This window comes from Vespa crabro, chromosome 1 (assembly GCF_910589235.1).
Source record: "Vespa crabro chromosome 1, iyVesCrab1.2, whole genome shotgun sequence".
NCBI lineage: Eukaryota > Metazoa > Arthropoda > Insecta > Hymenoptera > Vespidae > Vespa > Vespa crabro.
This window is the reverse complement of record NC_060955.1, coordinates 470916-497329: the sequence shown is the minus strand read 5'-3', so window position 1 is coordinate 497329 and position 26414 is coordinate 470916. Positions and strand designations below refer to the sequence as shown.

The 26414-nt window shown below is 41.0% G+C and overlaps 2 protein-coding genes across 7 annotated transcripts in view; one reads left to right on the top strand and one right to left on the bottom strand.

The window, feature by feature from the left end:
- Nucleotides 1-832: 832 nt before the first annotated feature.
- LOC124432061 lies at nt 833-18924 on the top strand. Of its 3 annotated transcripts, none has more exons than XM_046980594.1 (6): nt 1014-1291; nt 5143-5485; nt 8109-8596; nt 10595-10758; nt 14773-14957; nt 15292-18924. In XM_046980594.1, exons 2-6 carry the CDS (start codon nt 5387-5389, stop codon nt 15592-15594), a joined length of 1239 nt encoding a protein of 412 aa, XP_046836550.1. In that variant the 5' UTR covers nt 1014-1291; nt 5143-5386; the 3' UTR covers nt 15595-18924. The 3 variants fall into 3 exon arrangements, with proteins under 3 accessions (XP_046836541.1, XP_046836550.1, XP_046836560.1); XM_046980604.1 differs by having other exon boundaries at nt 1015-1154; XM_046980585.1 differs by lacking the exon at nt 5143-5485 and having other exon boundaries at nt 833-1154.
- LOC124432073 (protein rhomboid) overlaps nt 18673-26414 on the bottom strand; it is a 233787-nt gene continuing 226045 nt past the window's right edge. For all 4 annotated transcript variants that reach the window (XM_046980615.1, XM_046980624.1, XM_046980633.1 and 1 more), the window contains one exon: nt 18673-25385. In XM_046980615.1, coding sequence (XP_046836571.1) covers nt 25138-25385 — 248 coding nt within the window. In that variant the 3' untranslated portion in view covers nt 18673-25137. The remainder of the gene's footprint in view (nt 25386-26414) is intronic.

Below are 26414 nucleotides of genomic sequence, written 5' to 3'. Positions count from 1 at the left end.
TTTTCAGAGAAACAAACCACCGTGTTACGTGAGTTCGTCCGTTTAAAAATGAGAAATGGATGAAAAAGCGAGCCGATGCATTTTTTCTTTCTTCCCTTCGTACTTCTATTACTTGTCACGCTTTTGCCCCTCTCCTTCTCATTCTTAGTCAATCCCTTTTCCGCTCTTGCTTCCGTATTTTTGTAAAAATGTACGACACGTTAAGGTCTGATACGTCTCTGAAAACGTGTACTTTATCCCCGTTCTTTATATCCACAATCCAACTTCCGCATTTTTTCCCTTTGTTTTACGACGCTCTTTGAAACGGCTTCTAGCAGAGAGACTCGCAAACGCACACACAGAGAGAGAAACACAGAACGAGTCAATCTCTACCAAGCGGAGAACTTCAGAGCGCGTTCCTTTATACGCATTCGACGGAGCATGATGCTCGCGCTCGTTTACCGGGATTTGATAAGCTCTCTTTTGTCTCTTTGAATCTTTTGATATTTACTTCTCGTTCATTTTTGTCTCTCCTCATGTCCAATCATTTTTCGCGATTACTTATAACGATATTCGACCTATCTAGGTAATACAAATTTAACGAGCATCGTTTAACGAGTATCGACGAGATTAAAGTGCGAGATAATATCGTAGGTAAACGAGAAGGAAAAGCAAGGGTATTTTCTTTAACAATCGTATTTTTCTTTTTGCTCTAATCTACGTCATTCTATCCTTTGCGTGTCTCTCTCTCTCTCTCTCTCTCTCTCTCTCTCTCTCTGTCTATCTCATTTAGAGAGCGCGATGATTTCGTAGGGGCGATCCGATTGGCTCTCGAGCGTCACGTGGTTCCGCGCTCGGTCGCAAGATGGCGTCGGCGAGTGTTTGCACGGCGCGCCATGTCGCGAGAAGTCAGTCGACTCGTTGCCTCGGTACGGTTTGCGTCGTTTCGTACTTTCTTTCTTTTTAACGGGTCCGCGTCGCGCGTGTTTAACTCGCGCGCGCGCGCGCGCGCTCACCGCTCGCCTGCCATTCTCGTTCTTTATTTCTTTTTTTCTTTTTTTCTTTTCTTTTTTTTTTCATTTCTTCGTGTGGTGCTTCAGCGAGATCTCGCGAGTGAGAAGAAAATCCGAGAGAAGTGTGGAGACGTACAGAAGAATGTAGCCGAGAAAGCGGAGGTACATAGCCATCGACTGACGGTTCTCTCTCTCTCTCTCTCTCTCTCTCCTTTTCTCTTTCTCTCACGGATGCCGACGCACTATTCGTCCTTATTCCAGTGTTCAGAGAAGCCTAACCATTGCCGATGGGATTTCAGGTGTTTTTTCTTCTTCAATTGTAGCATTCTCTTTTTATCTCTTCTACTTTATTTCTCTCTCTCTCTCTCTCTCTCTCTCTCTCTCTCTCTCTCTCTCTGTCTGTCTGTCTCCCACGCATACACGCACACGCAAGATACATCGAATCACCCTGTTACTCTAGATACTCTAGTAATTACAATGTCGCATTGATATAGATTCGTTAAATAATTAGGTACTCGTATAGAAGAGATTTTCCAACGTAATTCGACATCAGGATCATGGTTTACCCTGTTATATCACGAACGAATACGTTTATTCTATCTTCTTTCAGCAGCGTCTTTCTGTGCATTCGCGAGCGAATCCAAACGTCGTAATCGATTAATACTTAGCGATTTGACGATTGAAGAAAAGACTCCTCTGATCGTCGAGTAACACCATTTGTATACTCTTCAGAGAGGAAGAAGTACATCATGGAAAAACGTTTAATATCTTTGCTTTAATTAGTACAATTTGTCGAATCATCTTCTTCTTTTTTTTTTTTTTTGTATTCCCATCAATGTAAAGGTACGAGTAGTAGAAAAAAAATGTTGAATTTTGGTGATTCGAAAGCGCGCGATGGATTTTGTCATTCGCGACACGGAAATTGCCGCCGCACTCGCTCGATCGGTTCGACGTTCGATCGTATTTGAAAGAAGGAGCAAAAGAGATAGACGAAAATGGATAGACCAAGAGAGAGAGAGAGAGAGAGGGAGGGGGCGCGCGCGAGAGAGAGAGAGATAGAGAAATGGAGGAGGATGATTTTCGGTTCGAAACTCGCACGCTTTCCCTCGAAACGGCGAGGACGTTGCGCGCCGTGGATTTCTGTGCTTCGACGTTTCGTGCTCGTTCCTCTGTGAAAAGAAAATAATAGAGGAGTGGTTTCCCCTCCGAAATCCAACCGCTCTCTTTTTCTTTCTTTTTCAGTTTCTCTTTCTCTCTCTCTCTCTCTCTCTCTCTCTCTCTCTCTCTCTCTCTCTCTCTCTCTCTCTCTCTCTCTATCTCTTTACGAGCGCACTCGTCGATCTTTTCGAGGATAGGCTCGCCCGAAAAGTAGTACGGTCAGCATTTATGCTTTAGGCGCGACTTCCTGTTAAATTCGAACGGCTTACTAAGTGGTCGGAAATTTTTCAAAACGAAATTTATATATATATATATATATATATATATATATGGATATGTATATGTATATAGTATCGTATACCTCGGGAAAAATTTTCATCTTTTGTACGTACCTAGGTCAAAGTATTAATACAAATGTAAGCGTTATTTTCAGATGTAAAGAATGTCGAATTAATTGGAACATCTGGAAATATGTTTGCAAGAAGAGAAAAGTTAAGAAAACGATGGCGTTCTTATATTTTTCGTCATTCATTTTTAAGTCCGATAATGAAGCCGAATCGTAAATCGCAACGACTAAATGTCAAACGTTAACGGAAAATGAGATTCGTGGAAAGAGAAAATACAGTGTTACGTTTAAACGATAATAAAAACATTCTAAATATAATGATTAAATGGAGACCCGTCTAAAAGGGTTGGAGAAAGAGGGATAGTTATGGTCGAACGTTTCCTGGGCGAATAATTATTGGCGTAGAACCGTTAGCCGAGAAATTGTTGGTGCGATTATTCAAGCCGAACGTTCGTTCGCGTCGATGGTCGCGCGGACGCGATCTTACGAATCTGGGCCGAGTGAATGTTGTGTTGTGTGTGAAAACTGTTATATTCGTTGTTAAATTTTTTTCTTTTTTTTTAACGAGCCGCTAATAATCTCTCTCTTTGGAATGTCTTTCACCGTTCCAGAGAGATCACCAAGCCGTTTCGATTATATCGTTAAGAGAAGATGTATGTATAACGTTCTTGATCTATTCGTCGATAAAATATCTAATAGGGATGTTTATTTAATTTTGATCGGGCATACCGTGCATATGATTACTTTGGACTTTTGGTTCTTCTTCGCTTTGACGATTTACGACGATAATTTGAGAATTCCCATTCGGTAACCGAAAAAGTAACAATAGATTGTCATCGGTCCCAGTAGAAAACTTAGAGAGGTAAGCGCGAGAAGTACCGTTTCTCAAAACGGTCGTGAACGAGCGCGGCTGTAATTTGCAACGTAAACGTCGCCATACAGTTAGTCCTCTCGTAACAGCCGTATACGTACGTACGTACATACGCACACTCACGTCCCGACCGAGCGTGTTGCGCTTGGACGCATGGCTCGCTGAGAAAATACCAAATCGTATCGCTGTCACTGTCTCAGAGACAGAGAGAGAGAGAGAGAGAGAGAGAGAGAGAGAGACAGAGAGAGGGAGAGTCCATTTTTCTCAGACAAGTGTTCTGCGGACAAGTGGACTGAACTTGCAGCGACACCTTCGTGGCTTAGTTACTTTCCAAGTATAAAAAAAGAAAAACCTATCTTATTATATCTTTGCGGTCAATGTATTATTTCAGGATGGTTTATATAGTCTTATACTTTAGATAGTCTCAAGTAATATCTTGCATGAATTTCTTCATTAATTTTTTAGTGGTACCCCGCATCGTTATATTCACTTGGTTTTTTTTTCTTTTTTTTCTTCCTAAAGAAAGACGCCAGTTATCGTCATCGTGACCGTAATGAGACGTCTAGACTGGACTCGACGTAGGATAGCAAAGAATTACTTCTCCTTCTCCGATAACTCGTTATCATCGTTATTATTTTAATAACACGACGCGTATTTTATTGTTACGGTAAATCGTTTGGTTGACATTAAAACGGACGGAATCACGACTCGACTATTTCCTTCATTTTCTTCGTCCATACGATTATGCGTCGTACGTTATTAAAGCATTAAATGTCCGATAAACCCACATAAAAACGAGGAAGATCATTATTGAAAATAATCGAAGCTTACCTCGGCCTTGAATTCAGAGCATTCTTTACTCAAACGTGACTTTCTCAATGTTCTGCCGCGATATTTCTATTTAGAATTCTCAATTATCGATATAAAGAAATTGTGAAACGAGGAAAGAGTTAATAATACCGACTTTTCATTCGAAATCGTTCCTACGTAAAACGAGTGCTCGTAGCACCGATTGATTTTCAGCATCGGCCGATGGCGGCCGAACATAGCCGAGTCATTAATAAACCGATCGTCGAGTAGAGTAAGCAGTGTAGTAGTCGATGCTAGAATTGAAAAGAAAAAGGGCGAAACAGATGGTAGAATGTGAATAGCATAGTATGGAATCGGATAGCCTGGGATCGAGCACGGGGGTGTTTTCTCCGTAACGAAAGCAAGCTCTTATCTTTGTGCACGATTCTCTTTGGTCATTATGAGTAATACTAGGTGGAGGAGGGCGAGTAGAAGAAAAAATAGAAAAAGAAAGAGGGTTTGGCTTCCACTTCTCGTTGGTGATGGTGCTGCTGCTGTTGGTAATTCCGTCCTCGATTAGATGGCTGCTCGTTAAAGGGATATGCTTGGGTCTTGGAGCCACGACGATGACGACGGCCGCCGTCCTACTCTCTGGCGATTCGTCCGGAACAAAGGAGAGGCTCCGCTCGCGAGGCCGCACTTCGTGCGAGTGAAAGAGAAACGCGCGCGCGAGAAGGAAGAGTGAAAGAGGTCGAGCGGTACGAGCTGAGAGAGAGAACGAGTCGTGGGGGAGCGATGCGAGTTTTGTCGGAGAAATGAAAATGGAGTGGGTTAGAGGGAAGAAGGATATATATATATATATATATATATATATTTGTAGGCCTATTTTGTAGCAATGTATATATATATATATATATATATATATATATATATATATATCTATCTATATATATATATATATCTATCTGTGTATTCCGCTTATACAGAAGAGGAGGAAGGACACGGAGGAGGAAGGGCCACGACATTGGGAATAAGGAAAGGGAGAGAGATAAGGGTAAAGAACAGGACGTTTTGTGAAATTAAGGGAGAAATAAAGAAAGAAAGAGTGACGGTTGATCGTGTCCGCTGGAAAAGGAGCGCGGATGAAACGTGGCGAACGCGACGAAGAAAGGATAAAGGGTTATAGGAGAAAGAAGAGGAGATCCCCGATGTGTGGTGCAGGACCGTACGATGGCCGGGGCCCTGTCTGAGAATGCCCCGAGGCCCGTGAGCGTCGTTGGCGTCGACGGTAGTACCGTGGTAATTGTCAGGAGCAACGCGGACGATCAGGTAAGCCGTGCCTTCTTCTTCATCTTTCTTTCTTTTTCTCCTTCTTTTTTCTTTAGGCGGATCTACGCCTTCCGATGAAAGGGATGCCTCCTCGATCACCGCAATTAAGGTGTTTTTCCGCGACTGAAAACTCGTTTCGCCTTGGGAACGCGAACGAGGATTCGACGTCCTCGAGGATTCTGGTTTTACGAAAAGATAAAAGAACACGTATGATTCGTTCGGGCGTTTTTGCTCATCCTCCTCCTCCATTCCGATTTACTCGATTACAAGGCAGCAATGCCTTTACCGAGATTCTATATAACGAGTTTCACGAGATCTTCCTGCCGATTGTCATTTGAATTTGAGTATGTCGCTCTGTATAACGTTTCTTGAAAAAGAAAAAGAAAAAGAAAAAAAAAAAAGGAATTTCCCGGACGTTTTATAACGGACGTGCATTATAATAATTACATATACGTACATTGCGAGTGAATTTTCGTATAAGCGGTCGTAAATTTAACGACGGCCCTTTTCCTCTCTTTCCCGACTCCCTGTTGCACCTTAATTAACTTCGCTCGCTTTCGTACGTATGCGTTACGTAGATATACTCCCGAATGTGTATACACGGGTGTGCGCACGTAGACGGGTATGCGCCAACACGTAATTTATTTCCTCGATCAAAGCAGCTCCCCCTTTCAAATCGTCGCAGCCCTAATAGCTGCACGCACAGGATGGAACCGCGTTCTTCCTTCTCTCGTAGTATATACGTCGCGCGGGAGGAATCGCGATCGTGCTTGGATGCTCGCTATTAAATTTTTCGCCACCCCCTCGTAAAGGAGAAAGAGGAGTGGAGGAAAGAGGAGGGAGGGGGAGAGAAAGAGGCGTCCCGATTTCACGCTGACTTTCATCCACTCGTTTCGTTCGAACGAAAGCCCGAGTTCTCTCGGTGAAGCCTTTGCTTTAAGGACGATTCGTCCATGCAGATATTTCTATAAGACTGCTTACGGTCGCGACCCACTTTTCCTTCTTACGAGGATTTTTTTCTCCTTCCTTTTTTTTTTTTCTTTTCATCCTCATCTTCCCCCTTTGTCTTTTTTCTTTTATTTTTCCTCAGAATCCTCGTAAAGAGATAAGTCTAGCGTTTCACAGTGCGAAAACGATTGCGGTTCTTTTCGTTCGTTCCCGATTCCGAAGGGAGTTTTATACCTGAATGTACATATACATATGTGTGTGTGTGTGTAAATAGATAGATAGATAGATACCTATTCAGCTTTCTTTTCGAGTAAACATTGCCGGTGTGTTTTACTTTGTGTAGATAAGGAAAAGTATGCTATGTGAAAATCGTCAAAAAGATTTTTCATTAACTAAGTGTTACGATGTTCAAAGGAAATGAAAAAGAAATATTTTCCACGTGATTTCTGTCCTTCTTATAATTTTGAACAACTTACGATTAGATTAGACAGTTTTTGTTCCGCATCCTTCCATCGATGCGTTCTAATATCGAGTAGAATGATCTAGCTAGAGAAGCAATGCACGGTCGCGCTTCGTCGGCGGATAGCTCGATGCACCAGGATTGATAACACGCCAGGAACGATAGCGTATCATTGATCATGGCGTGCGCGTAGTCACGGTATAATGCGATGCTAGAGAAGATTTTTTTGTGTTTCTTCTTTTTCTTTTTTCTTTCTTTTTTTTCTTTTTTTTTGGTCCAAGTACCGCTGCTTGCATTTGCTATATACTATGTCGGCCCGTTGAAATACGGGACTCGCATAGCGCTTCGGGTCTTTAAACTCTTTATCAAGGAGCGATCTTCGCGGTTGCATCGTAAATAACGTAATTGCATCTATAACAATGGCAGGGCTCGGTCTATCTAACACCGAAGGGGAGAAAGAGAAAAATAGAAAAACCACGAAGAGAGAGAGAGAGAGAGAGAAAACACAGTACGTTTCTCATGTGCCCAAGGCCCAGTAGAATGAAAAAGGAAAAGACAGAAAGAGAGAGAGGGAGAGAGAGAGAGAGAGAGAGAGAGAGAGAGAGAGAGAATCTCTCGTTCCTAACTCCATTTTTTCTTCGCACAATTAGGAAATCACCGAGAATCGAGTTTCTCGTTAATGCGAAATCGCATGGCTCTCAGTCTTATCTCTTCTCATGATTAATTACGACGGTTCTTCGTAATTTCGAGCGTAAAACGTACTTTCCTTTTCCCTATGGAACAAGAAAATGCAAGAATCGTATGTTCTCTCCTCCCTTAGACAAATCCTTATCGTTCACCGTGCGAAAAGAATTTTCTTTTAGAATCGCAATCACTGTTAGGTTAACACAATTGGATAAGCTCAAAGCTTTTAACAGAATGGGAGGTAACGGAGTGCATAGGTCTTTGGTATCGATGCGAGTCAAAGTTAAAACGACGAGATAGCACAAAGGTAATTCGTCAAAGAATACGTAAAATGTTTGGGAACCACTGACGATCGGTGGTTCGTGTTCCGTGTGGGAAGTACATGGCACAGAGAAAGGGACACTGGTGGAAGGGAGGTATAGACGGTCGATGGTGATGACGGTGGTTGGGTCAGTAATCGAGAATCCGTGGTATTTCGCAAGAAGAATGTACTTCGATCGTTGATCCCGCAAAACTTTTGATTGTCCGCAGGAACCGCGGGGAGACAACAACAATAACAACAATCGGCACAGCAACAACAACAACAATAACAACAACAACAACAACAACAACAACAATCCCAACAACAGTACGAGCAACAACGGGAGCGGCAGTGGCAACGGCAACAACGTTCGGTCGTTCACCTCGACGGAAGCACAAACGGAGGTGGCGCTTCAGAATGGGCCCGAGGTCCTTGAGGAGCTCGCGAGCGAGTCACGTGGTGCGCGTCGCCGTGAGAGGCGAATGCGGAGACAGCATCGCCGGGCCCTGAGGAGTTGCTCGCTCCCACCGACTTACCCGGGTGCCGCGAATGCGGCCGTCGCGGTCGGTGCTTGCCCCGCGTCCGCGAACGCTCCCGGAGTGCCTTTGGTGCCACCTGCGAGAGGTTTTCTTCACCCTCCACCACCTCATCTCGGACTCAGGGGACTCAGTTTGGGCCTACCCTTTCCCGTACCTACCAGCGTCTCGGCATTTGGCAGGTCAGTTTGTTTTCATTTTTTTTTTCTTTATCTTTTTAATCGAGCATATATATACATATATACATATATATTTTATATTTCATCCCTCATCGATACGTTCTATAATCGTTAATCTCTCGACCCAAAGGATTTATTCCGAGCGATGGACTATAATAAGATAGAATAGAGCAAGGAAAGGTTCTACCCTAAGATCGGTAGTCGAGCGTGACCATTTCTAAAAAGATTCCTTATCCAATCGGCGAACCGTGAAGGAACGCGACCGAAGGGTCCACCACGGATAGGACGGACCTACGCGTCCAAGTAAGATAGGATCGATAACTACGCGTTTCGTCTCAAACCTTTCCCCTTCGTCGTTTTCTATGCCTCTTCTTTTTTTTTTTTTTTTTTTTTCCTTTTCTACGAGCGTCTGTCCTATTAACGGAAGCCTTCGAGCTGCGTCACGTCGTACTCGAGGGGTTCGAAAACGAGCTTGGCCTTCGTTCTATACATTCTCCGCTCCTTTCTCGTCCCTTTCTCGTGTCTCCATACTTGATTTTCATATTTAGGCCATGTTATAGGCACCGAGGGGACTGCGATCGTAGGGACAAGCAGGGTTCGTTCTATCGATCGTACCTCTTCTTTCAATATTTTCCTTTCGTTCTTTTCATTTCTCCTTTCTATTATCTACGTGATATCGTAGTTGAGAATGACAAATGAAAGGTGGAAAAGTTTTATTAAGATACTTTATTATTATTATTTTCTTTTTCAATTTCATTCGAGAAAGGTGCAAGTATCGCGCGCGACCATGGCGTCGAAGCGAACGTAATGACGATTATCTTCGGACGGACAAGAGAGCGGAAATGCGCGAGATAATTGGATTATAGACGCGCAAATGCCCGCCGGGGTCGAAGTTTTAACGTGGAGATATCACGTCCCATGAAGTTTGAGCCGCGAGAGGAAAGGTGGCGGTTTGAGGGAGAATGGGGGCCGAACGGGAGATGGTGGGAGAAGAAGGTAGCGTGTGTAACACGCGTTCGTGTGCGTGTAATCCGTGCAACGGACCATGCGCCGGCGAATGGCGTCAATTATCCGGCCGAGTAAAGTTCAACGCATGCCGAGAGATCGAGAACCGTTCTCCGAGGCAAGCGAAATAGGGCCGAGCCCCACACTCGTACTCGGCTACGGCCAGCACAGGTTACAAGGAGACTCGTAAATCTACCATTCCGCACCGCGCGATGACTCGATTCGAGCTTTGTGATCTTTCACGGTCGCTATTTTCTTCCACCGTTTGGCACCCTTCCTCCAATTTCCACCGCAATTGCCTTGGCTTCGTGGTCCGCTTCACGTTCCTAAATTATCTCTCGAGCATTAAAATATCCGCAAAGCACTTATTTTTATTTTTCCTTTGGAGATGCATTTTTTTATCGTTCCTCTTTAGCGAATTATCAATAGACATTTAAGTCGGATAATTGATAACGAAAATATATACGTCGGGGGTATAGAGGTCACTTTGATTGATACATCTTATATATCGGATTGATCTATTAGAGGAAGAGAGGGGAGGGGGGTGGGGAGAGAAAGAAAGAGGGAGACCATTAAGCCGTATTACTGTCGATCTCGAAGAAAAACGAGGCTTTTTCTTATCCTTGGTAACTGCTTCTTGGATCGTTCAAGAGTCGTAATTCCGTTTTATAGACTTATCGGTAGATAGTGGATCGGCATGGTAGACCCAGATAATTTACAGGAAGCGTTGAAATGACGCGTTATGTTTTTTACGAACGATTAAATCTAATTCGAAGTGATCGATAGGAAGGAGCGAAGGAATCGCGGAGAAGGAAAACGTGGACAACCCTTTTGGAGGGCGTTCCTGCGTTCTTCCTCCTCGAAGGTGGTGTGTAGTAACGGTGGCTGGCCTCTCGATTCTCCTTCGCCTTCGTAGCGGCCACCGCGAGAGAGAAGGAAAAGGGGAGTGTGTGTCAGTGGGTCACAGTTCTCTGACGATCGCTTCTTGTCTTTCAGGGACGCAGTACCGAAGCAATGCTGCGGCTTAGGTTCGCCGCCGGTACGTTGGTCCATACTCGGCGTGGGAGTGGTGGGCCTGGTCTGTGCTGGTGCCGGTGCCCTTTTGGGCGCTCTCAGGGCCTCGGGACGCGATCACATTGCCGTGGCCCTACTCATGATCGGTAAGTTTACGCAAAAGGTATAATCTCTCTTCCCCTTCGTAAAAGTTTCTCATGCGACGTTTGAAGAATTTCTTTTTAAGATATTGTTTCGCTATGGCTAAGGTACAAATAATAACACCACGGCGAGATAATTCTCGAAGCGTCGCTTGTAAAGACCGTCGAAGAACCGTTTTCGAAGAAAGACAATGGACATTACGTTATTTGTTGTTCGCAGAAAACGTCGCACGGTCTATCCGACGATAGTCTCTCTTTTTTTTTTGTTTTTTTTTTTTTTCCTTTTCTTTTTCCCCTCCTTGAGAAGAACAAAAGAACGGGTTGGCCATTATTGCTAATTACGAGGCAATTTCGATGAAAGCTCGTTTCGACGACGATTTACGTTTTCGAGAAGGAAGAAAAAAATTAAAAAGAGAGCTCGCGCTATACGCACGCGTATATTCGTCGTCGTTTCAAAGTCGAACGAACCCCGATCGAGAATTATACTGTTAACGGTTAAAGGAAGGACACCAGCGAAGAATACCCTCGAGCCGTTCCTTCATTTCCAGGTCGCAATCTTTGAGATCTTTGTTGTTCGCCTTCGGGGACCCAACGATTTCCGGTTTGACGAACGAGTTATATTTTATTTCGCTCGAGGATGATATTTCATGAGACTATATCCAATCGATTTTACGCCGATGGAGGAGCGATCACAGGGTCTCGTTAATGAATCGTTTAGAATAACAAGAAATCACCGTGCTTTAATATTCTAGTTATATGCCGAAGTAGACGTTCGTGTCTCGTATCGTAGATAATCATGAGAATCCGACGATTACTCGTCCATTTCCTCCTGCTCGCGCGTTCTTCCTCCTGGAGCTCGGTGTCTTCGCAACGAATCGGAGAAACTCGTGCGAACTTATGCAACATTTACGCTCGACGCTCTCGTTCCTATCATCATTCCGTGTTTAGCCTCAGCCATAATTACATATTTTATATAAAAAGGAAATAATTCAAAAGTGATTTCATTTTCACTTGGTTCGACCGTACGTTCTATATACGATATGGAAGGAAAAAAAGAAAAAAATGAGCCCATAACGAATCATGATAACTATCGTTCGGAATTAAGATTAGATGTTAAGATCCCCGATCTCTTATTAATTAGAACGCGTAAGCAGCCTTCGGCATTGGCGGCGAATTGCGTCGTATAGTTTCACAAAAGGATAACCTTGCGAAGCGAATTGCAAGATGCGAATGCAAATCGGATAGATGCCTATAACGTTCGAAAGAATTATAACGATCGATCGAGACGATCGTGATCGGACGAGATTGTACGTAATTACGCGGTGTGTTCTTCTCGCAACGCCTCCAAATACGGTGTGCCGACCGGTTAGAATAGTTCGTTTCGCCTCTGTTCAAAGAAGCCTAGAAGCAAAATTTAACCGAAGTAACATTACTAGACGAAAATAATTGCCGAGTTGTTACAACGCCCGAAAGAAAATGAAAATCTCTCACCGGGGGTTTTCACTTTTTTCTATTTTTCTTTCCCCCAGGAACATTTCATTTCTATTCTCTAGCGAATTCGATTTATGCAAACGCAGAAATGTCCGTCCTCGTCGACGGACGCCGACAAAAAGTAAAATCTCGTAAGAGACGTAAGACCATGAAATATGCAGGATGCCATCCTCTTGAAATTTAAATCGTTTGCTCCCACGCTCGCTTGGCATTTCATATAATATCTATAAAGAGAAAAAAGAGAAGAAAAAAGGGGAAAAAGGAAAGAAAGAAAACGTCTACGAGCGTACTCTTCTTTACCATCCGATTCGTATTTTTCGTCTTTCCTCGTTTTTCCTCTCTCTCTCTCTCTCTCTCTCTCTCTCTCTCTCTCTCTCTCTATTTTTCATTCTCGATAGCTCGTTGTTCCCCGGTCCTCGTCGAACGATAAGATTTGGCCTTTCGTTGGGACGGAACAGCAGGTTATTCGCAAGGACGATTGTAAGGTTAGTAGACGTTACCGAATATAACGGAACTCTTGTACGCTCGTAGAATTCGATACGAGTAATATGAATGATACCGGATAATTTTATCGTGTACTTCCTATGGTTTATAAATAAGTTTACGTCGTTAACATTCCAAACGAGTTTCGACGAACGATTAGATTTTTCTTTTTCATTGTTTTTTTTCCTTTTCTTCTTTTTTCATTTCGCTCGATCGTCCCTATTTGATTTACTTCTTTGCGAAAAAATGTGAAAGAATATGCTGATGGATGTGTATATATATATATATATATATATATATATATATATATATATATATATATATATATACATGCCATTTTGCAACTAAACTGTCATGCGAAAATACTCTTGTTATTTTCTTGTCTTTTTTTTGGTCGTTGTTAACATGTACTGGAAATGTAAAAGAAATGAACGAACGATCGAAGGAAAGAAGAGAGAGAGAGAGAGAGAGAGAGAGATACACGGCAACGTTGAATCAAGAAGATGCACGAAGAAAGACGACGCAGAGAGGTAGGAGACCAGCCTCCTCTGCTTGGCTTCGTGGTGGGTCGGTCGAGGGGTGGGGTAAAGGGTGGAGGAGAAGAGGCCGATCGGAAACCTGTTTCGCTCGCGAGCATTCACAACTACTCCGTCCGCTTCTTTCGCACGAATTAACGAAAGAGCAGCAGATCTCTTCCATAAGCGCAGCCGGTAGCGAGATAAAAGCGAGGCTAGGCAGAGTAGACCGGATTCATTCAGAGTAAAGAGAGAGTGGGGTAAAAAGGAGGGAGGGTAGAAGGGAGGTGCAACAAATCGGTCGATGAGATAGTGTATCTAATACGACGTCATCTGTTTGCATATATCGATGGGTTTTTTTTTATCAAAATATCCTTTGTAAATACAGAGTCATGGGATTGAATGTGATGACAAAAAAAAAAAAGAAAAAAAAAGGGGATAATAATGCGTCATCGCAGTACGTGCGAGAGAGAGAGAGAGAGAGCGAGAAAGGAATAAGAAAAATAGACAAAGTCCGGCGCCGATGAAAACACCGTACGAATGCGCGAGATAGTAAGGAGAAGAGAGGGCCGAGAGCGAACACTCGCAACAGTTACTTTCTAAACGTGGGCATGTAACCTGCGACCCGCTCAGAATGCCTCTCTCACAATGGGAGAACGCTGCTCTAACCTACAGAGATCGATGTCGTACGCCTACACGCGCGCGCGCGCGTTCACCCACCGTGAGATCGCGAGAGCGAGACGAAGATTAGACAAGAATAGACGACGGCTCTCTACGTTCCTGATTAATTAATTAAATGAGTCCTTAAAATCGTCGATTTCTCCGTTCGCACGAATCCAACTTTAACAATTTTGTTGGATATAAGTTTCGATTGTTAATGAAATAAATATTTAAATTCGTGATCGCGTTTTAATCGTTAATTGGATCGGGCGTTGCCCAACATTTCTATTTAGTTGTATAATGTGTTGTAGCATTGAGTCTATCTAATCGCGGAAATGAAAGGGTAGCTCGCACGCTTTAAAATTTTCCCTGGAATCTCTCTGTTAAAATCAATCGAGTTTCTCTATCGAGCGAGCCGTAGAGAGAAGACGGTCGAAAGTATTTTCTCATAGCGAGCCACGATCCTCGAGAGAATCCGTCGTCGGTCGCGGCGAGGAGCGTCGCGTTCCGGTCTTTTCTCATCGTTCGTTCTCTTGTCGTTCGCGCTCGCCGGCCAATGGGATTTTCTCTCGGAAAACGCGAGAGATGGATTTCACCGATTTTAATTTTAATGAGCGGAACGCAACGAGCGAAAAGTTATACGTTCGAAGAATAATAATCTCTCTTATCTATTTGATTAAGAAAGAAACGTTTTAACATTTCTTTCCATTTTTTTCTTTTGTTTTTCTATTCTGCACGATGATGCGCGCTACGTAATGAGAATATCGTAGGCAGGTAAAGTATACAGGCACGGCTGAATAGAAAATGGAAAAGTGCTATCGTCGCAAATCATTATTTTTCATCGTATACAAGTATCGTCCGACATTTGCAGGAATAGGAGTGGTCCTGGTGAGCGTTAGCGCAGTGGCGTGGCGAGTGACCAGCCGAGAAAATTGCGGCAGCTTCTTCGGTTTCACGGGGATCACCGGTCGGATTCCACCGGCAAGGCCTATACACCCATACGCTGCCATGATTTATCCAGAATTTCAATTTAGAACGCCACCACCGAGTTACCAGGTAACTTTGTCATTTCGATTCTTACGAAGAAGATTGATGAAACGTCACGATCGGCAAAAGACGATCGTCGATTTTAATTCTTGCAAATTCAAACTTGAAATTGATACGACCGCGTTATATTTTCTCCTTTCGCTGATCGTTACGTAGCTCTCGGTCGATCGCGATTTGCATTGTGAAAGAGCAAAACTCGCTCTGGTATACACGATGCGTTTCGCGATCGGATCTTTTGCGGCTGAGACCTCTATTCCGATTCGTATACAATCGGTGCCTGTCGCTCCGCCGCTTAGAAAGTTCTCTTCCAAGTTCGATACTAAATTTTTCTCTTTAATTTCAGGCGAGCATGCAGGAGTACAGGTTACGGCTGTTGTTGCTAGACCGGCTGCAGCCAACTTCGTCTCCGCCACCCACCTACAGGTCGAATGCCAGTAGCATCGTGGCGGCTGCTGGTGGTACTGTTCGAGAAAGTAGACCACCGAGTTATTGCGCGCGAGCAAACGCTACGCCAAATGCGAATCTGGTGCCCTCGAAGAAGGACGCGAATCTCGTCAGGATCGTTCAAACCGAAGCAGATCCCGTGATCCTTAGTGGCGATCAAACGCCACCGATAGCCGCGGTCGAGGTCCTCGCGCATCTTTAGCCCTTCGAACTACTACTCCTTATCTATTTCTATCGAAGGACCTGCTTCGCTCACGAGAATTTTCGATTATATCGTCGTTAGTCGTCGGAGCGTTTCTTCTCCAATCGTCGCTTTGATTCGCGTCACTTAGATTTAACTATCAACCTGCGCGATACTTTGTCGCCTTTACTTACTAGAGTTGAGAAAATATAGTAAGCAAAAAAACTCGACCTTCGATCAATTTACGTCTATCAAGGTACTACGCCATTTCGATAAGAAAAGTATAGAAATAGCGACGCTCCGATGTTAAACGGTATAATCAAGTTGGCCTAATAAAGTTTGCGATTTGTCGCGTGAAGCGAATCGATTCTAAGCCATAATACTGTCGTCTGGTGTTAGACGTTTATATTGTTAGCTTTGTAAGTTGTTTTTTTTTCTTTTCTTTTCTTTTTTTTCTTTGTCACGCGCGAGTGGAATTTCTTTTTTCCCGACAGTATTTGCCGACGGTATAGTAGAAGGGGGATACGTTTTCTTCTGAAAATCTTATTCCGAAATTCTTTGCGAAAAAGAATATATATATGTATGTGTATATTTTAATCGTCCTGCGTTCGTTGTTTCACACAATGCCGAAATGCGTCGAAAATGACGAGAGCCTTGCTCTTGGTGTTAACAAATAATCTTTCGATTTTTAATAGATATAGTTGTACTGCGCCATGATGGTCATCGCTGACCCGACAAGAGATAGAGAATTGTATATTTTGAAGATATGTATAATTACGTACGTAGAGACTTAGATCCAATCACGAGTTCTCGTAAAGTTCTACTACGTCTCGTTTTGTTTTCTTTTTATGCGTTTAAATATTTCACAAACACCAATGCGTTAATAACATTCTTAATCGAATTGATCAAATATACGAGGATATATTTTTACGATAATTGCTTCAATTGAGCCTTGCATGAAGCGTTTCGTAAGGGATCGATCCTGCGTAATAGAACTTTATTTCGGACGCGTGAAAATATTCTATGTGATGATAGCCCAGTTATCATCGCGATATCGCAAAATATTATATATTTTGACACTTGGCCAGGATCGAGCCTAGCTTTCGTTCGGTACGACACGTAAAAGTGCGATAAAAAGAGCGATCTGATCGAGCGATTATTATCGTATTATTTATATTTTATCGATACGCGTAAACGTTTTTTTATCAACGATTATGCGTCGCACTAGTTATCCTTATATGACTATAGGATCGAGGACTAGGAGGAGAGAGTCTAGATATTAGTAGCGAGGATGTACAATAATTAATAATCACTTCAACTTAAATTATAAGTCGATCGACTCGAAAATGATTTCTCCAATAGATTTTTCTTCAACTTGTTGCCTATTCAGCTCGAAATATGACTCGAACTCGTAATTAACGTGAAAATTTTACTCGAGTAGCAGCGAGATCTTACAACGATTCTACTTTTTCGAAACAGCTCGCTTTTCGCGATTCGTATTTTTAATAGTCTTTACTTATGAAAGTTACAATCGTAGAATTTGTGAATTTCAATCTCTATTTCGATATATTACACGATCTTTTCGAGACTAAATCACACGTAGCAACGTTTATCGATCGATTTTTTTCGGTTCAATCGATTGAATATAATCTCAAGGATATTTAGAAAGATATAGAGCTAAGAGAAAAAGAAAAAGAGGCATCGTTTTTCTAACGAACGTGTTTCATAAATCACGTAGGACGAAAGCGTCATGTCATTCGAATATAGATTTGATATTTTCCTCGACTTGGTATAATAACTAATGCGCGAGTCGCGTTATTTTATAATTATTAACGTCGTTGTGCATTCGTGTATCGCAGAAACGTACCTATCGCTTTGAAAGTTAAACGACAGTATAAAAGAAGAAAAACGAAAAAATGAAAAAAAAAAGGAAAAAAAAAAGAAAATAGAAAATGCTTCGGTGTCGCGTGACGATGTTGGATATTCTAACCAACGCGTTGTAGCTTCGATGATAGAACGCTATGATTGCTGGCCGAAGAAGATAACATTAGGATACTCGTGTACAATATATGAATATTTTTGTAATCGTCTCTCTTGTATCGTTAGAGAGAATCGTGGATCGCTCGGTATGATCAAGAAAAAGCTTCGATTTATACTAGCTCGGAATATTAGCGTTGCAACCGCGTGATATGTACTTTTTATTAAAAAAAAAAATAAATAAAAAAAAAAATAAAAAAAAAACGGGCGGCCTTATGCACTCGTTAAAAAAACTCGCAATGATGACGAAGAGAGACAGAGAAGGAGGGAGAGAGGCAAAGAGAGAAGGGTAGAGAGGTAGAGAGTCATGTTGTAGAAGTTCCTTCATAACGATATATGTATATCTGATCACACAGAAGCAAATATGTCAAATATATATATATATATATATATATATATATATATATATATATATATATATATATATATATATATTTATCATCAGGCACGTTTGTATATTTCTTTTGACGACTCTCTAATATTCGTACACATTGCTAAACGCTATAATTTATCGGTGTTCGGTATTCTTTGGTCTCTCTTCTTGAGAAGGAACATTTGGCTTTCGATGGACGACAACAAACGACGAAGAGACGAGGAACGACGACGATCGCGTTCTCGTATTCATTTATTTCCTCGATTCGAGAGAATCCGCGAAACGATTCGTTCGTAATAATTTAATTGGAAAACTTTGTTCTCTTTTCGAGTTATACTTTTCAGAGAGGATTTGATCAAATGGAATTGCGTTTAATCCTATGAACTTATCGTGCACATATAATTGCAATGATATGCAAAAATGGAAAGCACGATAATCCGCGATCAAACATTTATACTCGAGGTTTTCTTGTCGTGTCGTAATGTGATTACCGTTTAATCGATTATGTATTTCTTGTGCCGTTATTTTCGCAAAAGGGGCTTTCGTAGATTTACACAAAGTCCTTTCGTAGACGATTAACATTTTCGAGATCGTAGAGATGCGTTTATTCGATTATAAGAAGAGAAGTATTTACATGAAATACATAATTGAAACGTATTAAAGTGTCTTGTGTATTCATGCGTATTGTAAAAAAAAAAAAAAAAGAAAAAACAAAAAAAAAAAGAAATTATTAAAAGACTCAAGTAATTATTCCCGTTACGAACGTATTACCTGCGTACACCTAGAAAGTTGTATCGATGCATTGACGAAGAAATAATCTGAAATAAATGTAATGGGACAGTGATGCGTGTGTGGAAAGTAAGTGGTAACGACAAATGGTATAATTATAATAATTATTTTAATGGATTTATTTCAGACAGAAATAAATGCGACGATACCGACTTGACGGTATTTTCTTCCTCTTGCTTTTCTTATCATATTTTTCTTTAAGTTTGATCTCTTATTCTCTCTCTCTCTCTCTCTCTCTCTCTCTCTCTCTCTCTCTCTCATTCACTCTCTCATTCTCACGGACGCATACTTATCGAATGTTGGTCATACATATCCCTGACGATTAGTAATAAATCGATCGCTCTTTCTCTTTCAAACATTCTCATAGTAGAGACGGTATCGGGCAGATAATATCGTTTAAAACCTAAGGAACGTGTATCTTGCGCGTTATCGATACGCGCATTTGGTAAGTGCCTTTACCTAGCCGCGACGTTTTTTTTCGTAAAGAGGACTGGTCCAAAATGGGGTCGCTCTTCAAATCAAAATCATCCCCTTTATCGACGGTAATCGACTTCTCGCTTTTGAGTAATTCTTTGATATACAATCGGCTCAAAATGTTTCTCTTTTTGACAAATTTTTTTTATTATCCGATACCCGCGATTATATTTCACGGTAGATATTATTATTTTTCATTTATAGTAAAAAAGCTCGCCCTCCTATCGATAAAATAGTACGTTCTCTTTTAATATCGATCGTCGCTACTACAATATCTCATTCGCGAAATGGTTATTATACAAAAAGGCCCGACTAAAATAACGCTTTGCTATTAATCTTTGGAATGAAAAATTATATTACAGGCTCGACGATACAATTATCTACTTATTACATTGCGACTTGATTATTAGAAGAAATTTCAAATAATCAGAATAAATCGCTAGATATTAAATATCTAATAAGTAATAATTGTATCGATTACCTTTTACTAAGTTCCATCGATTCATCGAATGAGAAAACAATGATACCTCGCTCGAATTTATTTTTCATTCGACGCATTAGGACCGAGCAAAGTATCATTTTTTTTCTTTTTCTGTTTTTTTTTTCCTTTTTTTTTTCTTGGTCGACATTTCTAAATCCGAAGAGGAGGACATCGAGGGAGTATCCTCGCGAGTTACGATCACCACCGATCGGGAAATCCTAACGCGTTCCAACTCGAAAGAACAACGAAAATACATTTTTTTTCTCTATGTATTCGCTATTGTCCGATATGGACGATTAAAACGTTCGAAAACTTGCGACGCTTTTTCTTCCGAACGTTCGTTCCTTCCATCGTTCTTTCTTACGACGTGTCGACGTTGGAATTACTAAAACATAATAAATAACACATTGCTTTTCATTGAATTTTCCAAAAAATATATGCGTGTGCATACGTACTTACATAAGACGTAATCTATATAGAAGGTGCCTCATTTAGATCGACTCGTTTTTAACAAGATTATTTCTTTTTTCTTATCTTTTTTCTTTTTCATTACGTGCGCGCTTGGCGATGTATAGTATAATTATCTTCTTGTAAGTATATATATATATATAGATAGTAATTTTAGATTAATCGAGTCGATTAAAACGTTTGTCAGGAGACTCCTTATATATTTTAATACGCGTATATACTATATGCACGTACAAGATATTTCGATCTATCGATTAAATACCATCGCTTCCCTTTCCTTCCGCCTTCTCTTCTTCTTCAGACTTTCTTTTATCTTTAAAACGCACCTCTTTTGGCGGTGAACGCGTACAGAAATACTATGCGAAATATTCTAGGCGAGGACTTGACGTTATCACGTTTTGTACGGAGCAGAATGATTAATTGTCTCGAACGCTCAATAACAGGAGATGAACGAATATAAACGGCTCGGCGTCGGCTGAGCAACGTCGATTCTTTCGACGATAATAAAAACGATTTTCTATGACGATGGTGAGGACAATAATATAATAATAATAATAATAATAATAATAAAAATAATTATATAATATTAATAATAATAATAATAATAATAATAATAATAATAATAATAATAATAATAATAATAATAATAATTAGTAATCGCTTGAAATTTTGTTACTAGCTCCACCTCTTTGGCTTGTGGATACTCGTGACTAACCGTAAGCAGTATAAATTATTATTAACATTAGTCGCAACTCTTCTCATACGCTGATATCGCAGCGCGTACCTATTTTGATATGTATATATATATATATATATATATATATATATATATATGTATATATGTATATATATGTATATTCATATATCGCTATCGTATTTTAATGCGCATCAGGCGTAACACACGTACAGGCACGGCACACACACATATTCTCGCTATCAGTTTAGACTTTCAACGTGAATGCAATGATCGTGTCCCGTTAATTAGCTTTGTAAAGTCGATGATCGTGCGATAGGGATGATGGCGATGGCGGGGAAAAGGGAAAATTCGTTTTCCGTGGATTTTAACTGAAAATTGTGTGTTGTGGCAGTGTTATAAACCATATTTTCTGACATTTAAAATAAACACGCAGGAGGTACGCGACGCAACGGGAACTAATTAAACTAATTAAAAACTTTTTTTAACTTTGCGGAAAATCGAGATTCCCGATGCATCGTCGAAATAAACGGCGGAGAAGGCGATCGATCGAATTTTGTTTTCCTATCGGCTTCGACGGACGACGACGACGACGACGACGACGACGACGACGACGAAGACGACGACGACGACGACGATGATGATGATGATAAAAAAAGGAAAAAAAGAGAAAAAAAATGTTTAAAACGAGATAAGAAAAAGAAAAAGGAACAAATATATCCGAAGGAAAGTACTCTCGATTACTTTTTCCGAAGAAACTTTCCCGATGATCGCGATAATTAAATGAAAAGTGGTTCCGCGAGCAATACTGTCGTCCTACGGATATCGGTTAATGGAACGCGATAATTAAAAACCAACGAACATAAAGCGATGAATAGGTGGTGTATCGAGGTCGAAAGGAGGAAAATCTCTCAATTGATTTTCCGCGAAAATAAATAATAATATTAATTTAATGACGGTGATGATGAATAGACGATATAAAAGGATAGCAAGAAGAAAAAAAAAACAGACAAGATGAAACAAAGGGAAGGGAATAATCGCTCGATTATTCTTAGACGAAATTCTCCCTTCCTTCCTGATTTTTCTTTTTTCTTTTTTTTCCTCTTTCCTTTTGAAGGGCAGTGTTGTATGCTCGAGAACGAAACTCTTTAAATGCTCTTTACCAACGATCGTAGAAATATAGAACCAATATGACAAGCCACGTTCTCATTCATTGTTTTTCCCTTGCTTTTTTTTTCTCATTCATTTATACAAGTGATATCGCTCGTAAAAAGTACATATCAATGAGCTTAGCGATGATATAAATCGGGTGAAATGTAATACCAAAGGGGCCGCGCCGTTTTTCAATAACATGCAAATGACATCGAAAAAGGATCGTACGGTTTTCCAATCATTATCTTCCTAAGCTCATTTGCATAGAATATTGAAGAGCACCAGTCATATATTCCATTTTTTGTACGATACGAATTGATTAACCCGAACTATTACGATATTAATCATTTCTGTAATACATTCGTCACAAAAAAAAAAAAAAATTGAAAAAAAAAAAAAAATAAATAAAAAACATTCCGTATCGAGGTATCTTTACATTCGATATCACCACAAAATATATTCGAGAAAAGGAGTTCTGTAACGGAACTACCATTTATTAATGAGATAACGGAGAAACTCACAAGTACGTCGAAAACGACGTTGGTAATCATTTACAGTGTCTCTCTGTTAAATAAAGCCGCATTGGGAATCGAATTTTGTAGATGATGAGAGAAAAAAAGAGAGAGAGAGAGAGAGAGAGAGAGAGAGAGAGAGAGAGAGAGAGAGAGAAAAGAGAATAAAAGAATGTTACCATGACCTCAAACGGTAGTTCGATATAGCTCTTTTTCTCATCTCTTCCCGGGACTCATACGAATTTAATTATTCGAGTATCGGTACTATCTCAGCAGCAACGTAGAACAAGACAATCGTGTCATCGTCTCTGCAATTTTCAGCATCTCGTTGTAGTACTGTTTTTCTCCCTCTCTTTCTCTCTCTCTCTCTCTCTCTCACACACACACTTTTTCTTTTTGCATTGTAACATAGAACATTGTAGCTATTTAAAGTGGATACCTTCGTCACCGACCATTTCTTTTTTTTTCTCTCTCTCTCTTTCTCTTTCTTTCCTTCTGTTCTTACACAACCCTTTCACAGTCGAGTCGCTTTTCACTCTATTTCTCCCACCGTTTTTCTCGACGTTTCTGCGAGTTACAACATAGCAGTACCTTAAGCTACAACCCGACGTAGCTTTCTCGTGGGTACTAATTGACTAGCATCGTTCATCACTCTCGTTTTTGATCTCGCTTTTTTCTTTTTTCTTTCTTTCCTTCCTTCCCTTTTGTATCTACTTTTCTTCCACCATTCCGAGACATATTAATTTCTAATAAGAAATAACCACTTGGTAAAAATAAATAAGACGAGTTTTCGTGTATGAAATTAAGAACGAAATTAAGAAGAGAAAGAGATAACACACATAGAGAGAGAGAGAGAGAGAGAAAACTGCTTCGTTCGGTGAGACAAAAAAGTCTGTAACAATGAGATGAGCGCATCGCATAAACGTGTGAACTTAGATGTGTGTGTATATATATATGATTATAATCGACAATTAAATTTTTTACCGTGGCCATTTGCCTTGTGTAAAAAAAAGAAGAAAGAAAAAAAGAAATTTGTCGCATGTATAAATAGCAAATAAAAGAAGAATCTAGTTGTACCCTGATCAACGTACTTAGAAACTATACAGACAATATACACATATAATATATATATATATATATATATATATATATATATATATATATATATATGTGTATACTTATATATTAAATAATACGTAAGAGTCGTGACTTTGAAATCACCAAAGAAGAGAATCGTTCTTTCGAGAATATCGAAGAGTGACTGTGTAAAAGAGAGAGAGAGAGAGAGAGAGAGGGAGGGAGGAAGGGAGTAAGAGGATCGAGCGAATAAGCGGCGTATCGATGCGTTTGAAAATTATCTAACGATTCGTTTTCTCATATATAAATATATGTTATTGCTCTATACAAAAATGGACAAATACGACAAACGAAAAAGAAAAGTTAAATACGTGAGGAATTTTCATTGAACGAACGAACGAACGAACGAACGAACGAACGAACGAAAGAAAGAAAGAAAGGAAAAAGTAAGAAAAGCTCTGGCAGTATATGGAGAGGAAAGAAATTTGGTAACGTAATCGCCATTTTCCTGTTTCTTTCCGACGCCGTTCTTAAAAAGTGTGTCAAAGAGGGAAAAAGGACGAGATTGTGGGAAAACTATCGAGCGAAGGAAAATATTTCGTTACTCGTCGACGAATCTTTTTTCGTCATTCTCTCGTTCTCCAAATTTTCGCTCTTTTTCTATTTGTTTGTTTGTTTCGCCCACGCTCTACGCACTATTTTATATCTATCTTTCATTCGCTCACTCATTCCGATTCTCCTTGCTCTCTCGCTCGCTCGGCCCATGTACGCGTAACGTTCTCTTTCATTTTTCTTTCGTTATTATTTACAAGACTATTTACATTGGTATACAATGAACGACTGCGCGGGCAACACGTCATCGAGATCGACGTCGATACTTAATAATATACAAGAGCCGTAAGAAAAAATGTCGCTACGCGTCCCTCGTTTCGTTTAGTTTTTCTTTTTTCGTTCCTTTGTTTAAGTTCGAAGGGATCGCGTTAACGAGTAAAAAGCCGGAGATCGTGGTCGACGTTAAACTTTTCGAATATCTTCCTGCGTACGGACTATGGTTCTTTGGCTTTCGCGTTTTCCGCTTATAGTCGAAGTGCGCAAAATGATAAACCTTGCGCGCATCATCTTCCTTGTCGTTCTGCAAAAATATATCTCCCTGTGTATATACTCTATTCTTTGGTTTAACGCAGGAAAACTACGAAGAGATCGAGACGTGTGACCGGCCGCAATTCCTCCTTCTCCTCCTCCTCCTCCTCCTCCTCCTCCTCCTTCTTCTCCTTCTCCACTTCCTCCTTCTTTTCGTCCTTCGATGATTCGCAGCGTGTTCGTATCGAGATAATCCCGACAAAGAGGAAACTTGTTCCATTAAAATATTTCGACGTTTTCTTCGTCCGACGCAATTATTTCTTATAATTCTCCTTCCCTTCTTTCTCTTTTTTCGTTTTCTCTTCCAAGGGCCATCAGCTTCGCGTTACGTGTTTCTCGGTTGACCGTACGCGAAGCTGACCTCGCGTCATGGATAATTCGGATGCATTAGATTGTACATGACCGCGAAGATCGTGCAGGCTGCGTAAACGCCAAGGGCCACCCACCAGAGCAATTGCTCGTGCAATCGCTGCTCGAAATTCTTCAGGACCAAAAGGCCGATCGTCAGGCCGGCCAAGGCACCCGTCAGATGGGCAACGTAAGAGACCGGTAGGCCCGCGTAGATTTGTTCTGCCGCGTACCTGTCGTATATGGCAAAGCCCACGTCGGCGCTCGCTGAAAAACAATCGTTTCAAGATTAGTCAGATAATAAACGCGAATCGATCGATCGTTGTTTTTCTTTTCTTTCCTTTTTTCTTATATCTATAAATCATTCCTTTTCGAGCGAATTCTCCACGAGCGCAATTATCGAGCCGTTTACCGTTCGATCGAACGTACTCAACACGATTTGCGGAGTAAATTTGATTTTTATAAAAAGACTGCCTAGTATAGATAAAAGAGGAATTATTAAACGTCGTGAAAGTGTAGGAAATAATGAAGACGCGAATGAAGAACGCGGACAGCGTCGTGGTTTGAAAAAGCTACAAATAAGAAATAAAGAAAGACGCAAAGGAGGACGGTGCTGGGATTCCAAGTAAAAAGATGGAGGAGGAGGGGAGGAGGAGGAAGGTATCACAGCCGGTGGCTATTTCATGGAAAGCTCTCAAAGCGTAGTCGAGGGAAGAGCTTTTCAGCATCTTTCTTTTTTACAGGTGCCGGATGGTCGTGGTCTCAGGGGTGTAAATAGCAAACAGCTTGCTCCTTCGTGCTGCTATCGTCCATAGTAGTCGTCATCGTCACGACACACACGCGTACAACACAGAAAAAGTCCCACCGCACGAGGAGACCCGTTCAGCAGACTCCGAGATGTCTCGTATCTTTTCTTTTCCCTCTCGCACACTCTGTTCACGTAGCACATATGTCTTTCTTTCTCTTTCGAAAACACACATACGCATTCTCTCTCTATCTCTCCCTTTTGAATCCATAAAATCAAGTCGCAGATCCTATCTTTTCTTATTAGCGTGGCACCGCGTTGTGACACGTTCCGCCATTTTTAGGCGCTTTCAAGATAAGTACTCGGAGTCGTAATAGCGCGCGCCTGGCCAATTTGAAAAGGCCAGGTCTCTTCCGAAGAAGAGAAAAGACACCGATGTTGTCTTAACTTTGACCGTGTGCATGCGGGTTCACGCGTCGTTGCCTCGTAATCGAGAGGCCAAAAAAGCTTTTCGCTCTGTTTGACTATACACTCTCGTTCTCTCTCTCTCT